Below are 14,664 nucleotides of genomic sequence, written 5' to 3' on the forward strand. Positions count from 1 at the left end.
AGGGAACAGGATGGGGCTGGAGGGCTGAAGGGCTGAAGGCCAAGGGCGGTGGGGCACTCTGGCCTGTGCGCTGCGCCCCACCCCTGCGCCCCACCCCTGCGCCCCACCCCTGCCCGGGCCAGCCTTCCCTCTAATGCTGCGAAATATGTAACCGATAACAGATTACAGTTTTTAAACCAGGTTCTTTTAAAAAATAGGTCGATGGGATAATTGAGTCAATCCCTTTGCTGAGGCCTGTGCCCCTGTTTCCTGTTGCAGAAGCCAGGGATGGAGCATTCTCGGCTTGTGCAAGTCGCTCTAGGGCATGGAAGACCGCGGGGTGCTGATTGCCTGACAGTCCTCTGACCACAACTGGGGGCGACAGGAACCCGGGAGCCTCGGCCCCTGGGACGATGGAGCAACCTTTGCCCCGCTGAATCCAGCAGGCTGCTTGACAAGGTAATGTGTGCCAGACTCACCCGGCCCGAGGGACCCACAGGCTTGCAGAGTCCTGCCAGCTCGGAGAAGGTGCCAGAGAGCCCCCGCCGTGGCTGCTCATGGCGCTTGGCCATCAGCCTTTCTCCCAGGGCTGCGGTGATCAAGCGCAGACGGGAGAGAGGCTGGCCCGTCCTGTCTCAGCAAGTCATCTAGGGTTTGCTCACTGGCTGGAGGGAAGGCTGATGGGACCCCTGCTGAGCCTCCTTCAGGAAGCACGGACCCCTTGGGGGACAGCCCGGCTGACCTTGAACTTAACCACCCCTGCTCTGTCCCCGGGGAGACCCACGCGGCTTCCATCTCTTTTCCCTCCGATTCCCTGCCAGGGGGCCTCCAAAATGGAAAAGGTTCTGGTTGATGATTCGTGTGATAGCTGAAGTGTCAGGGGGTGGGGGTGGGGGAGGAAGAATTCCAGGCAATTCACATCAGGGCCGAGGGGGTCCGCGTGACCATGAGCGCCGCCCTGCTTCCCGCCGCTCGCCGGAGCGCCGTGCGCTCTTGGAACCGTGTGCGCACGCGGGAAGGGGCCCGAGGCTGCCCCCAGTAACCCAACCCTCCCAACAGTGGGCAGCCCGTGAAAAGGAAAGGTTTCTTAACAGAACAGAACAAGAGGGACATTCGATGCCCGCCGTGCTCAGCCACCAGTAATCTGTCTTGCATCACTCACTTTTGTTGGGATTGACTAATGCGCGCCCGGCCTTCACCCGGATCTGCACATATAAGCCCGGGCTTCTCTGGCTTCCTGACCGAGAGGAGGAGGGCGGGCATGGGTACGGCTGGGCGCCAGTTTGCAGCCCTGCTCTGGAAGAACTGGCTCTGCAGACTCAGGCATCCGGTGAGTGTGGCAGGCCTGCCCCGGGGTTCCCCGGGGAGGGTGAGGCGCAGGGATCCAGGAGATGGAGGAGATGCGGGGCTGATGTGGCCTGCCTGCCCGACCCTGCAGGGAACTGGGGGGAGGCTGCCTTAAAGGCCAGAATAGCCGAACTGTCACAACCAGTCTGCACCGTCTTGTCAGAAAAGGGCTAATTGAGAAAAACTCTAAAAAAAAAAAATTAAAGGTGGAATTTGAACCATAATTAGTGTTTCCGGGCCTCTGCAGATGCCTCTGGTGGAAGGCACAAGGGCCTAAATACTATGTTACAGGTACGGACCCCGTGACCCCAGAGCTGGTACGGGCCATCCACTCGCTGTTAATTCTTGGCTTTTTGGAGCCCTATCCAAATGACACTGCGAGGCGCTCCTCGGGGGTTTGGAATGGCTCAGACCAGCCTTGTGCTAATGTTACATAAACACCCTCTAAGTATACGTTTTAACGATGCAGAAATAGCCTGCTTATCACTCTGGCGACCTCTGCTTTATTTCTAACTGCACCAGATTAAAATTAACACATACCGATGTCATTTCCAGCAGAAATAGATCTGCAGTCGATTCTACGGACTGCAGATTTTAAGGCCCATACAGCCTATGGGGTTTTCCTGCTGACCCACTCTTCTCTTTGAAGACATTCAGTAACTGACACTGAATTTCATTTTGCCGATTTCTCGTTATCCAGAACATTCTTGAGACCTTGAAAGGTGTTTTCTTTCTCGTGCAGGGGCCTTCAGGATTCGCACGACTTTGGTGGGAAATTTGATTGCACAAAGTTTTAAGATCAGGAACCAACAAGCGAGGCTTCTGTTCTTTATTGTTAGTACTTGGGGTCTGCGTAGGTGTTTTTCAATTTATGAATCTATTTTACTGACGTATAGGTTTTGAGGAACTGAGCCTATGTTTCTAAGAAAGAATGTCTCCGGGTGAAAGTTAATTGGCCAGGTACCACAATTCCTGCTTTTTGTATATCAGCTCAGGGGGGCAGGGACCAGGACCGTCTACCCTGCAGCCTCAGGTGCTTTGATGGTTTAAACATAGTCATGGTGATTAATGCTGCTGAGATGAGCATGCTTATCAGATAGAAATACACAACTCATTGATTTATCTGGCGACAGCTCATTTAAGTGCTGTCCTGCATCCCATCCTTCTTTGCCTTGTTTTTCTCTGTAGTATTTTTCACCTTACAACATACCACCAATTTACTTGCTTGTTACCTTGCTCTGGAGCACGCCTCGCTATCTCAGATCCCCGGGAGCGGGGAGTTTTAGTCTGATTTGTTCGCCGATATATTCCCTAGCGCCCAGAGGGTACCTGGCATGCAACAGGTGTTCAATAAATATTGGCTGAAAGAGCGAAGTAAGAAAGGAATACAGGATTTATGGCATCTCTGCTGGGTGCTAGATGCTGGGTGGCCAGACAAACGTGTACCCTGCCCTCAAGGAGCTGGAGCTCAGGACCCGGAACAGCAGTGGGACAAATTACCTATTTAATGAGCTCCTTCTGGGGAAAAATCCTACAGGTGTCCCTGCACAAAAGGGAAATGATACTTGCACAAAGGTATTTAGCACTGCACTGCTTAGATGAGTAACATCACAGGGCGTAGACACCACAGGGTCTAGAACCGATGTTTCCGTAGTAAATAAGGAGCGGGCACTGTTTGTAGGACGAACACACTGGAAGGAACCACGATCAGGGAAGTGCAGATCGAAATCTCGTGCCATTTTTATATTTTCTGATCTTATATATGTGCAGTTTTACATTTCATCTTCATTTCATTGTATTTTATTATTGTAGTTCTTTTATTTTTTTATTTTTTCAGAGATTTCTTTATTAGAGAGAGAGAGATAGCGAGAGAGAACAAGAGCGAGGAGGAGGGGGAAGCTGGTTTGATGCCGAGCAGGGAGCCCAATGTGGGACTCGATCTCAGGACCCCGGGATCAGGACTTGAGCCAAAGGCAGACACTCAACCAACCAAGCCACCCAGCTGCCCCTATTGTAGTTCTTTTAGAAAATGCTTTATTATGGACACTTGAGACAGAGAAAAATAGAATAGTGTAGAATGGATGAGTAATACCTCGTATCTTTATCTTCATACTTAGCTTCATAGATTGCTGACTTTCTATTCTTCTTTTTTTTTTTTAAAGATTTTTATTTATTTATTTGTCAGAGAGAGAGAGAGAGAGCACCAGCAGGGGGAGCAGCAGAGGGAGAGGGAGAAGCAGGCTCCCCGCTGAGCAGGGAGCCCGATGCGGGACTCGATCCCAGGACCCTGGGATCATGACCTGAGCTGAAGGCAGACACTTAACGACTGAGCCACCCAGGTGCCCCTGACTTTCTATTCTTCTTGGGGGAAAAATGACTTGAGATTTTTTTTTTTTTTGACAGAGAGAGACACAGCAAGAGAGGGAACACAAGCAGGGGGAGTGGGAGAGGGAGAAGCAGGCTTCCCACTGAGCAGGGAGCCCGATGCTGGGCTCGATCCCAGGACCCTGGGACCATGACCCGAGCTGAAGGTAGACGCTTAATGACTGAGCCACCCAGGCGCCCCGGAAAAATGACTTGAAATAGAAGAATGTTTTTATAACTATTTTAATACCACTTACTTTTTTTTCTCCCGATTTTTATCTGTTGCACAAAGGGCACTGTAACAATGAGGAACGCTTTAAAAACCCTCTCAAAATGTCATTATCCTAATGCGTCTGCTACTTCTTTGGTCTTTTCTTGTCATTAGGCATACGTAATGTGATATTTTTACATAATGAAAATCGTAGCCTTTTGCTTTTTGCTTTCACTTAGCATGGAAGCCCAACGTTTCGAAAGTTTCTGTTTGGTCTTCATATTTATAGGTTTTACCGCAAAATAGTTCATCAGTTGGATGTACATAATTTTTTTTTTAAGATTTTGTTTATTTGAGGGGCGCCTGGGTGGCTCAGTCATTAAGCATCTGCCTTCGGCTCAGGTCATGATCCCAGGGTCCTGGGATCGAGCCCCGCATCGGGCTCCCTGCTCGGCGGGAAGCCTGCTTCTCCCTCTCCCTCTGCCTGCTTGGGTTCCCTCTCTCACTGTCTCTCTCTGTCAAATAAATAAATAAAGTCTTAAAAAAAAAGCTGCTAAGAAAAGATTTTATTTATTTGACAGAGAGAGAGAGAGAGAGCACAAGTAGGCAGAGCGGCAGGCAGAGGGAGAGGGAGAAGCAGGCTCCCCGCTGAGCAGGGAGACCGATGCAGGACTCAATCCCGGGACCCTGGGATCATGACCTGAGCCAAAGTCAGATGCTTACCCTACTGAGCCACCCAGGTGCTCTGGATGCACATAATTTATTTAAACGTTTCCTTATGCTGGATAGTCAGGTTCCTCCTGGTTCTTACTGTTTATTCTGCATGAGGGACACATCTTCTGCTAGGTCATTTCTCTTGAATGAATTTCCTGGAGCTGGTTTCTGGGTCAGAGGCGAGGGCACTGGCTGGGCACGTCCAGAGCAAGAGCCCCCAGGAGCGCCCACCTGGGCCGTTTCCAAGCAACCTGGCCAACATTAGCAAATGGCCACTGGCCACATGAATTTATATATGTGCTTTTGCATTTCATATTAACTGTAAATGAATCTGATGCATCGCTTCTCACTTTAATAATTTAATAACAACAGCAAGAAGAAAGAATGGGATATCTCCTTGTTCTGCAACTTTGGGGGGTTTCCGTGTTTTGTTAAGAGGGGGGCCAACCTGTCACCCGTGCAGGTGGATGGCACTGCTCCCCCAGTCTGCCCCTCAATCACGGAGTGGAGACTGTTCTCGGAGTCTCCTGTGTGTCTTAAGATCAAACTCTCTGCTCTGCGTTTCTAGTTTCCCTCTCCTTTAATGAAAACTGTTGCAAACCTTTGGGGTTTGGTGAACTTTTACTGAAGACTTGGGCTATCGGAGGGGGGCCTGGAGCATTTGAATGTAAGGACAGCATTGTCCTAGAACACCCGTGGTCCACTCCCAACTGGGGGCCAGAGGGGGCTGACGGAAATCACAAAACTCCACCAGCCACCTAGTCAAAGAGGAACCCACTTTCACCTAACCCAGAGCTAGACCACTCCTAACCCAGAGCACTCCCTGCCCATGAAGCACTGTATTCTTGCTTTCGAGGACCACGTATGTGGCAGAATGCACACTTGCTTCTAGACACAGACAAGGGTGATGGGGTCTTCACCGGAGCTGGCTCCTTGTGGCCTAGCTCCCAGGAAGCCCCGAGGCTGAGTTAACTCCACACCCGTGGGCTCTCCACTCAGTACAAAGCCAGACTCGAACTTCTCCCCGCTCCCACAGGAGAGCCCCTAGGAAGCCCACCCCAACCCAGGCTGAGTCCCTTAGGGCTGGTCCTTGAAACCACCATCTGGGAAACCCCTCTTCTGGTTTCACACATGAAGAACTAATTCTCAAGCCGAGCTTCAACGACTGCAGACCTCAGAGCTGTTGTATGTATGTGCGTGTGTGTTTTCCTTTTATGAGATCTTCGAGTTTTTGTCCACCCCTGCACGTAGGTGCTACCAACCTAACCTAGTGTCCCAACATAATTTCCCTTTGGAAACAGCATGCTGGCCATGATTCTGTATTTTTCTGACCTTGCAAGAAATTTTAGCTATCAAGTCCCAGGAGTAAAGTAGGTCTTATTTCTTTTGGAAATTGTTTCGGTCTTAGAGACTGATGCTGGCTGGTTTTGTATAATTACAACTTACCGACTATTTGTTGCCAGATTCGCTATAAAGGTCTACAAGAGTGTTCATTGGAACCGGAGTGTCAAAGGTTAAGAGCTGACCTCTTTGCTAGGCAGGTTGGAAAAAGGATCAAAGGTTGGCTCCTGGCAGCATGCTATAGTTGTGTATATTTTTTTTAAATAGCAGAATAGGGGCGCCTCGCTGGCTCAGTCAGTGGGGCACGTGACCCTAGATCTCGGGTTGTGAGTTCGAGCCTGCTGGGTGTAGAGATTATGTAAAGATAAAATCTTCATTTTTTTAATTTTAATTTTTTAAAGATTTTATTTATTTGAGAGAGAGAGTGTGAGCACATACAAGATTTGGGGAGGGCAGAGGGAGAAGTGGACTCCCCACTGAGCAGAGAGCCCCACCTGGGGCTCGATCCCAGGACCCTTGGGACTATGACCCAAGTCAAAAGCAGACGCTTAACCGACTGAGCCACCCAGGTGCCCCTGAAGATAAAAATCTTTATAAAAATATAGCAGAATAGCTTTATATTAGAGGAGATGAGACAGTTCAGAAGTTCAGACATGAACTCTATGGACAGACGGATGTTGGAAGTGCTACTGAAGGGGTCATACATATAATGACCTCCACATGGTTTCGTGGATGAAAAATTAGAGAAAAGTCACTGCCGTGGAATCTTGGTGCTGAAAAGAGGTGGCTGAAATTCATTTACCACTGTTGTCTCGTTTGGAGGCCTGATTTGTCAAAGCGAGGCCTCCCCTGTTGCCTGGAAGGCAGTTGGGGTGCCTCGGTGCCGGCCCGGGGAAAGTGTCTCGGTCTGCGCGGGCTGCCTTCACAAACCCCACAGCCAGGCCTGGCCCGCAGACACCCACCATCTCAGATCCGAGCCTACAAGCCGGAGAACAAGAGTGTCTGTGGTCCACCTCAGTGCAGGGGCTGGCGGGATGATGGTGAGCTCCTGGGCAGAGGGAAGTCCCCCATGGTGGGACCGTAAGGAAGAGTAGGCGCTGGCATTTTCCACTGTCTGTCCATGTCCGAGCCCAGGACCTCCGGCCTCGGTGGGCTCCGGCCCCTCAGGAGGCCCTGGGGTGCTCTCACGGTAGGACCTGGGCCTCTCCTGCTGGCCCTTCCTCGCCCCAGATGGCGGTCATGGTGGCACCAGCCCTCCCTCCTTGCTAAGCTTGCGCTCAGCTGAATGGACAGCGTGTGGGGCTCTGACTGTTTGGATGTCCCTGGGGTCGGGGCATCTTTGCTGCCTGCCTCTGAGCAGTGACCCCCAGGAGACCTCCACCCATGCACCCTAGAGCTACAGATCAGGCATTGCTCCCAAGATGGGGAGAGGGAGGCAGAGTGTCCTTGGACCTTGCCACCATCCCCAGCAGTGACAGGCAAATCCACGTCTCCCTGCAGAAAGCCCTAGACAGCCTACACGGCCACGCTCTCCCTCTGGCCGGCATGCTGTCTCTGGCAGGTGAACAGGTGAGCCGGCGGCCCTGAGCCCCGGCAGGGGGTGGGGGGGAAGCTGGCCATCACTGAAGTTCACTGAGGGTCACCGAGGGTCACTCAGGTGTGCCTCAGCTTACTCAGAGCAGTGGTCCAGGAAAAGCGGTTCTGAAATCGAATTACGGAAAAGCAAACATCATTTTGTATCTTTAGAGGGGGGCAGGCCGTGTGGGTTTGTTTGCTTTGTTCCTGGTCATAATCATGATGTCAGCAGGGCCTTTTCTTTCATTTTGATGGATCTTCAAGTGCTTCGGATTCCTCCGAGCGGTCTCAGGGTGCTCGGGATGCAATAGAGCGCCACACAGACCAGCTCTGAAGGGCAGTGGGCACTCTTTCTGTAAACAAAGTGTTTTATCTTATTCACAGTTTTGCTTGCTGTGGGCGTTCTGCTCCTCATCAAGGCCCAAGTTTAAGAACGCAAGAATATCCAGTCTTTTTTTTTTTTTTTTTAAGATTTTATTTATTTATTTGAGAGAGAGTGAGCACAAGCACAAGCAGGGGGAGCAGCACAGGGGGAGGGAGAAGCAGGCTCCTTGTTGAGCACGGAGCCCAATGAGGACTCGATCCCAGGACCCTGGGATCATGACCTGAGCAGAAGGCAGACGCTAAATGGACTGAGCCACCCAGGCGCCCCTAGTCCTGGGAGATTTTATTTAGAGTGGTGAATTTGTGTGGCTTCCATGAAAAACAAAAACAAAAACAAAAGCAACAACAACCAAACAACCAAAAACCAAAAAGCAGAGCCCTCTTCTTTTCCGGACAGGTGTTTCCTCCTTACTCAGGAATGTGGGTCTTACTGGGAAACTTGGAGTTTCCCTGGTTTATTTACTTTGACCTCAGGTAAGACTGGGTTTCCAATGACAGGAAAGGTTAACCAAACCAAACCCAACCAACTTCCTGGTAATGATAACTCCAGAGACCAGGGACAAGGGGCACCTCAGGCTTGTTCTACGAGATTGTATTGGAGGCCCCGGCTGTGTCCTGGGGACCACGTAAACTGGGGAGCACATTCATTTTGTCACCCTGGGGCTCTGAGGTCAGGTCTGCGTTTGCCACCCAGCTGTGTCTGCCCCCCTTGCCTGCCACCTATTTCCCGTGGCTGAATCGCCGCTCACCTGAGGGAGGGACACCACTGCGCCCAGTTCCACCTGGTTACTGGTGTCCTGGAGCAGGTAGGTGGGGCTTGTCCCCCCGTGGGGCTCACAGGCACGTGTCCCCCGGTGGGTTCGAAGCTGGAGCTCCTGGCAGAGCCTGACCCGTGTACCCGAGAGCTCCCGTTTGGAAAACAACCACTCCTTAGGGCCGAGGGGGAAGAGGCAAGGAGGTGTGTGTCCTCCACCCATGCTGTCCTCTGTCCCAGACTTAGGGATTCGGCTGTGTGTGGGACTCGCGAGGCTGCTAGGAGGGACCCACGTGGAAGGTCAGACAGTGTTGTGTGTGCCCTCGGGGGGGGCCTGGGAGCACGGAGTCTTTCCTCGGCCCCAAACACAGAAATGTTAGAATGAATTCCACACAGTGATATGTCTCAGCCGAAAGGCACTCACACTACCTTCCGTTGCTACGGGTCATGCTACCCGCCGACCGACTTCCTTTCAGGAGGGATGTGCGGGTCACGTGGTGCCAACTGGTGTGTCCGGCGCTGTGTCCTCCCGGCCCATGGTGGTGGGCGCGTGATCTCTGCTGGCCGACTTCATCCACGTCCAGTGGCATATTAAGGTTTATTCAGTCTTCTCTTTTGAGAGGTTACTGTAAAAAGGAACATATTTATCTGTATTTTCCCTCATATGAATTGCCCACGGGGGCACCCATCCGGCTCAGTCGGTGGAGCGTGCGACTCTTAAATCTTGGGGTGGTGAGTTCGAGCCCCACGTTGGGGGTAGAGATAACTTAAAAATAAAATCTTAAAAAAAAATAATAAACTGCCCATCAAATTCTTTTCCAGTTTCGTGATTAGGAGGCTGGTGATTTTCTCTGGTGTGTGTGTGTTTTTTTTTTTAAGATTTTATTTATTTATTTGACAGAGAGAGACACAGTGAGAGCAGGAACACAAGCAGGGGGAGCGGGAGAGGGAGAAGCAGGCTTCCCGCCGAGCAGGGAGCCCGATGTGGGGCTTGATCCCAGGACCCTGGGACCATGACCTGAGCTGAAAGCAGCTGCTTAACGACTGAGCCACCCAGGTGCCCCTGCAAGAAGTATGTTTTATTCACCCACGGTTTGATCAACAGTCTACTTACGTCTAGTTTCACTAGATTTGAATTTACTCTGGTTTGGACTTCCATCTACTTAAGGTATACTTGTGGTTACTCTGCGAAGCTTTAGTTTATCTTTATAAAAATTATATCCGAATTCAGGGGGTCTGATCCAACCCCCCTCCCACCCCAGGCAATGGCTCTTCTCTGCCTTGTGGTACCAAAAAGGTTATTTTGCATATATTTTGAAATGTGGTCGAGTCTGTTTTTGGACATCCGCAGTAGGCGCCATATGAATGTTTAATGCATGAGCACTGAAAGAAAAGCAACTGTTACTCAATATAAAGCTTAAAAAGCCATAATAGTAAAGAACAAACAAGGGAAGCGAGAGAGCTGGTCCATCTCTTTCCATCCCAGCTAACTCAGCGGCCAGCATAAAGATTTGCACGGGCTCTCTTAGGGAGGGAATTTTGGACGCTGATGGAGAGGTCCTGGGTGTCCCAGCTCCGAAAGGCAATGGATTGAGGCCAACTGGGCTGATGGTTGCTATTTGGTTTTGACTCGGGCTTTGTTTGGACCTGCTCTTGTTGCACTGTTTTATGACTAGGACCTCATAATACTTCTGGGAAAGTCTCCTCTTCCGAGAGGCTGGCATCCAGAGGCCCATCCACCCCAAAGAGACACAATAGAATTTCACGCTCTCTACAAAGCCCTTTGTTTCCAAAGATCAGGCAGGAGACTAATTACATGCTTTGCTTCAGCTTCCTTGATATTCTAAACTTGTTGTGATGTTTTCCTCCTCGCCCAGCCAGTGGGTCTCATGACCACCTTCTCCCTCTGAAAAGCTCTTTCCTCTTGATTCATTGGTAATTTTAGTTTTTGTACTGGGGGTGTTTTATTCTTTGTGGTTTTCGGTTGTAACCGAAACCATATGCTGCCCGAGCAACCTGGAGGATTTAAGGAGTGTTTAATTAAACTCAGCCTGTAGGATATTCTGTTCAAGTCAGATGGAAAAGGATTTATTTCATGCACAGGCCTGAGGTTCAGTCCACGTTCCATCGCAAATTAGTTCGAGGATACGGAGCAAAATAATGATGATTTCTGTCTCCGATGTGGAAAATTGGCACAAAGTTACCTACCTCGCTGGTTGTTGGAAGGCTAAAAAAGTGGATGAGCTTGTAGACGGTCCAGGGCTCTGGGTAGGATACGAGGACAGGGCTTGGTCGTCCTCATGTGTGCGTCCCCAGAAGAGTCCCACGCACGGGATGCGCACACGTACATGTTCTCCATCCTCCCAGAAAGAGACTCAGCCATGTGTGTTTCCCCAGTGCCTGAAACATGCTACACACTTCTGGATGAATGAATGCATGAGTGAATGAACGAATGAAAAAGTATATTGACTTTAGAGGTGCCTGGGTGGCTCAGTCAGTTAAGCGTCTGCCTTTGGCTCAGGTCATGATCCTGGGGTCCTGGGATCGAGTCCTGCGTCAGGCTCCCCGCTGAACAGGGAGCCTGCTTCTCCCTCTGCCCCTCCCTCCCCACTTTCTGTCATGCTGTCTCCCAAATAAATAAATAAAATAAAAAAAAGTACCCTGACTTTTATTGCTCCAGTGCACAGTAATTTAATGATCCGTTCTCCTATTTTTTTTTTTTTTGGCATGACTTCCATTTTTTTTCATTCACAAATAATGGAAGCATTGTTGAGGACACCTTTTTTTTTTTTTTTTTTTAAAGATTTTATTTATCTGAGAACGTGCGAAAGCGAGAGAGATCACAGAGGGAGAGGGAGAAGCAGGCTCTCTACTGAGCAGGAAGCCTGATGCAGGACTCGATCCCAGGACCCTGGGATCATAACCTGAGCCGAAGGCAGACGCTTAACCGACTGAGCCACCCGGGCACCCCCCCCTTTTTTATTAAATTGATATTTAGAGACCACAATATGAGTGCTCAGATTCTCACTGTTATTGGATTAGTCTTGAGGCCTTTGTGGTAAACTGAGTTGGAAATGTGCATTTTTATGTATAAAATATACCGTGAGTTTATACAGATACAGTAATTACCTTCTCAAAAACGATTAGCTTGAACCTTTTTTGTTTTTGTTTTTATTTAAAGATTTTATTTATTTATTTATTTATTTTAGAGAGAGCGAGTGAGCACATGAACAGGGGGAGGGGCAGAGGGAGAGAGAATCTCAAGCAGACTCCCTGCTCAGCATGGAGCCCGACACGGGGCTCAATCCCAGGATCCTGAGATCATGACCTGAGCTGAAATCAAGAGTCACATACTCCGCCGACTGAGCCAGCCAGGCGCCCCTGTAATTCTCTTTTTGTATTTCTATCACTTGTTGTTTTATATTTCTTGAGGATATTTAATAGGTTTATAAATGCATGCAATTATTGCATCTTCCTATCCTAGCACGTCTTTTATTATGTAGTGATCATTTTTCTATATCTGAGAATGTTGTCTTAAAGCCTCTTGTCTGATTTCACCAGCTAATTTTAATATTTACCTTGTATGTCTTTTTCATCTCTCTCTTTTTTAAAGAAATTGTTTTATTTATTTATTTTTTAAGTAGGCTCCACACTCAGTGTGGGGCTTGAACTCACGACCCAGCCATCAAGAGTCAGTGAAGAGTCCCATGCTCTACTGAATGACCCAAGCAGACACCCCTCTTTTTCATCTCTTTAGTTCAACCAGTCTGTATCCTTATATTCTAATTTTATCTGTTCCAAATAACATATAGTTTTAACATTTTTTTTAATTTATTTTTTTTAAAGATTTTTTATTTATTTATTTGTCAGAGAGAGACAACAAGAGAGGGAACACAAGCAGGGGGAGTGGGAGAGGGAGAAGCAGGCTTCCCGCTGAGCAGGGAGCCCAATGCGGGGCTCAATCCCAGGATCCTGGGATCATGACCTGAGCTGAAGGCAGACGCTTAACGACTGAGCCACCCAGGCGCCCCAACATATAGTTTTTTAAAATCAAGCCTGAAAATCCTTGTCTTTCAAACAGTGAGCTTAATCCAAGCATTTATTGAAATCTAAGCCTACTATTTGCAAGTTCCTTTAGCGTTGGTCTCTAGTTGGATAACTTGGTTTCTAATTCACTGAACATTTTCTTTCACCATCATTCTTGAGAGGTCATTTCTCTGAGTATGTAATTCTAGATTGACCAAATTTCTCCAAGCAATCTACAGATATTTAATTATCTTCTGGTTTCTTGCTATTGATGAGTCCTTGGCAAGTCCAACCATTCCTCTGAGGTAGTGTGGCTTTATTTCTTGGATTGCTATTGAAATCTCTTCTTGGACTTAGCTGTGGTGAAGGTTTTAAAATGGATTTGTGTTTCCTGGTAAATGTTGTATTTCCTTTATCAATGGATTTGTGTCTTTTGTATGTTCTGGAAAATTCTCAGCCATTTGTTATCTGAATATTGCCTTGCCTGCCTTCCCTCTATTCCCCTCGAGGGGACTCTCCTCTATAACTGAATCTTACACTTAAAGATTCAACTTACGACTTTGGTCTTCTCTTTGATTTATTTTTTGTCCCTCTCCTTGTCCCAGTTCTTTGGAGATCACTTTCTGGGAGACCAGCAATGCAACAAAAACCCATGTTCTTGTGGCAAGAGTCCTGTTGTTTCTAGTCTGTGTGTTACCTGAAACAGAAATGATGTTACTGGAATTTAAAATTTGTCCCATTTTTATTTTGGCTGGATTTCATCACCAAGATTTTCCCCCTAGATGTTCATGGTCAATAAATGATCTGTGTTTTTTCTTTTTATGATAGAGAATATATGTGTGTTGGTTTTCACTTAATGGCCATTTTGGTTGGTTATCATGTTTTTATCATACTTTCTTTTTGAATTTCTCCAATCTTGATGCATTGGCATCAAGCACTGAATGTTATTGGGGTATACTTGAGGCTGGACTGATTTTTTTCCCTGCTTGTTAGTGAGTTGGTTTTTTTCTTCCCCTCTGGATACCTGTGGTATTATTCCTTTACCTTTGGAGTTCAATAGCCATGGTTCAACTATAGCTTTTTTTTTTCCCCTGAAATACAGCATACTCTATCAGTCTTCAGATAAAGTCTTCTCTATTTCTAAGAAGTTCTCCTGTGTTCTATATCTGGGCATAATTTTTGTCATATTTGTTGGATTCTCTACTTCAGGGACGCTCTTCTGTGTTTATGGGCCTACCTTTAAAAGTGTTTTAAAGAAAATCACTGTTCTTTTCTCAAACTGTTTCTCTAATGCGGAAATCAAAATTTAGCTGGCATTTTTTCTCTTTGTGTGGTTTCTAAATCATTTAGAATTCCACGATGATGATTTGGTCATTGCTACGTGTTCCTTAGATCTGCAACCTCTCTTTTCATTTACCATCTTTTTTTTTGGAGCTCTTGTTTTCTGAATGTTTGTTCTTATTAAATTGTTTTCCTTTATGAAACAGTTGTAAAGAGATTCTTCATTTTCTTTGCGTTGTTTACTTCCCAGTCATGCTTTATGACTTTGGTTCGCTTATTTGTTTCTTTCCCTCCAGAATGTTTAGACAACTGTTTTGCTCTTCCTTTTAATCTGATTCATCCTTGGAGAGCTCAGCCAGGTGTTATATTTGTTCTTGACTCTCTTTCTGATAAATCACGATCTCTGAGCACACCCTCTATGTGCCGATTTTCTGCGCAGGAGGGATGGTTGGAACAAGAGTGGAGATGAGTGGGGGGCTCACCCCTCAATGAGATGAGATGCAGACATTATTACACCAGATGGGCTCTGTGCTCTGCTTTGGGATTCTCATGTTTTAAGCCATGTTCACTGCATCCAGTTGGAGAAATTGTTCTCTAACTCTGGATTCTTTCCACCTGATTATGTGAAGCCCTGGAAAATTCTCCAACAGTCAGGCTCATTGCTCACTTCTCTGTTGCATTTATTGTC

The 14,664-nt window shown here is 47.8% G+C and overlaps 1 protein-coding gene across 1 annotated transcript in view; it reads left to right on the forward strand.

Moving 5' to 3' along the window:
* Nucleotides 1-1,240: 1,240 nt before the first annotated feature.
* Nucleotides 1,241-14,664, forward strand: part of ABCA13 (ATP binding cassette subfamily A member 13) — a 369,069-nt gene continuing 355,645 nt past the window's right edge. Inside the window, exon 1 of the mRNA XM_032430502.1 lies at nucleotides 1,241-1,309. Within this exon, the coding sequence (XP_032286393.1) occupies nucleotides 1,241-1,309 (69 nt within the window). The remainder of the gene's footprint in view (nucleotides 1,310-14,664) is intronic.

Source organism: Phoca vitulina, unplaced genomic scaffold, assembly GCF_004348235.1.
Source record: "Phoca vitulina isolate PV1807 unplaced genomic scaffold, GSC_HSeal_1.0 scaffold44, whole genome shotgun sequence".
Lineage (NCBI taxonomy): Eukaryota > Metazoa > Chordata > Mammalia > Carnivora > Phocidae > Phoca > Phoca vitulina.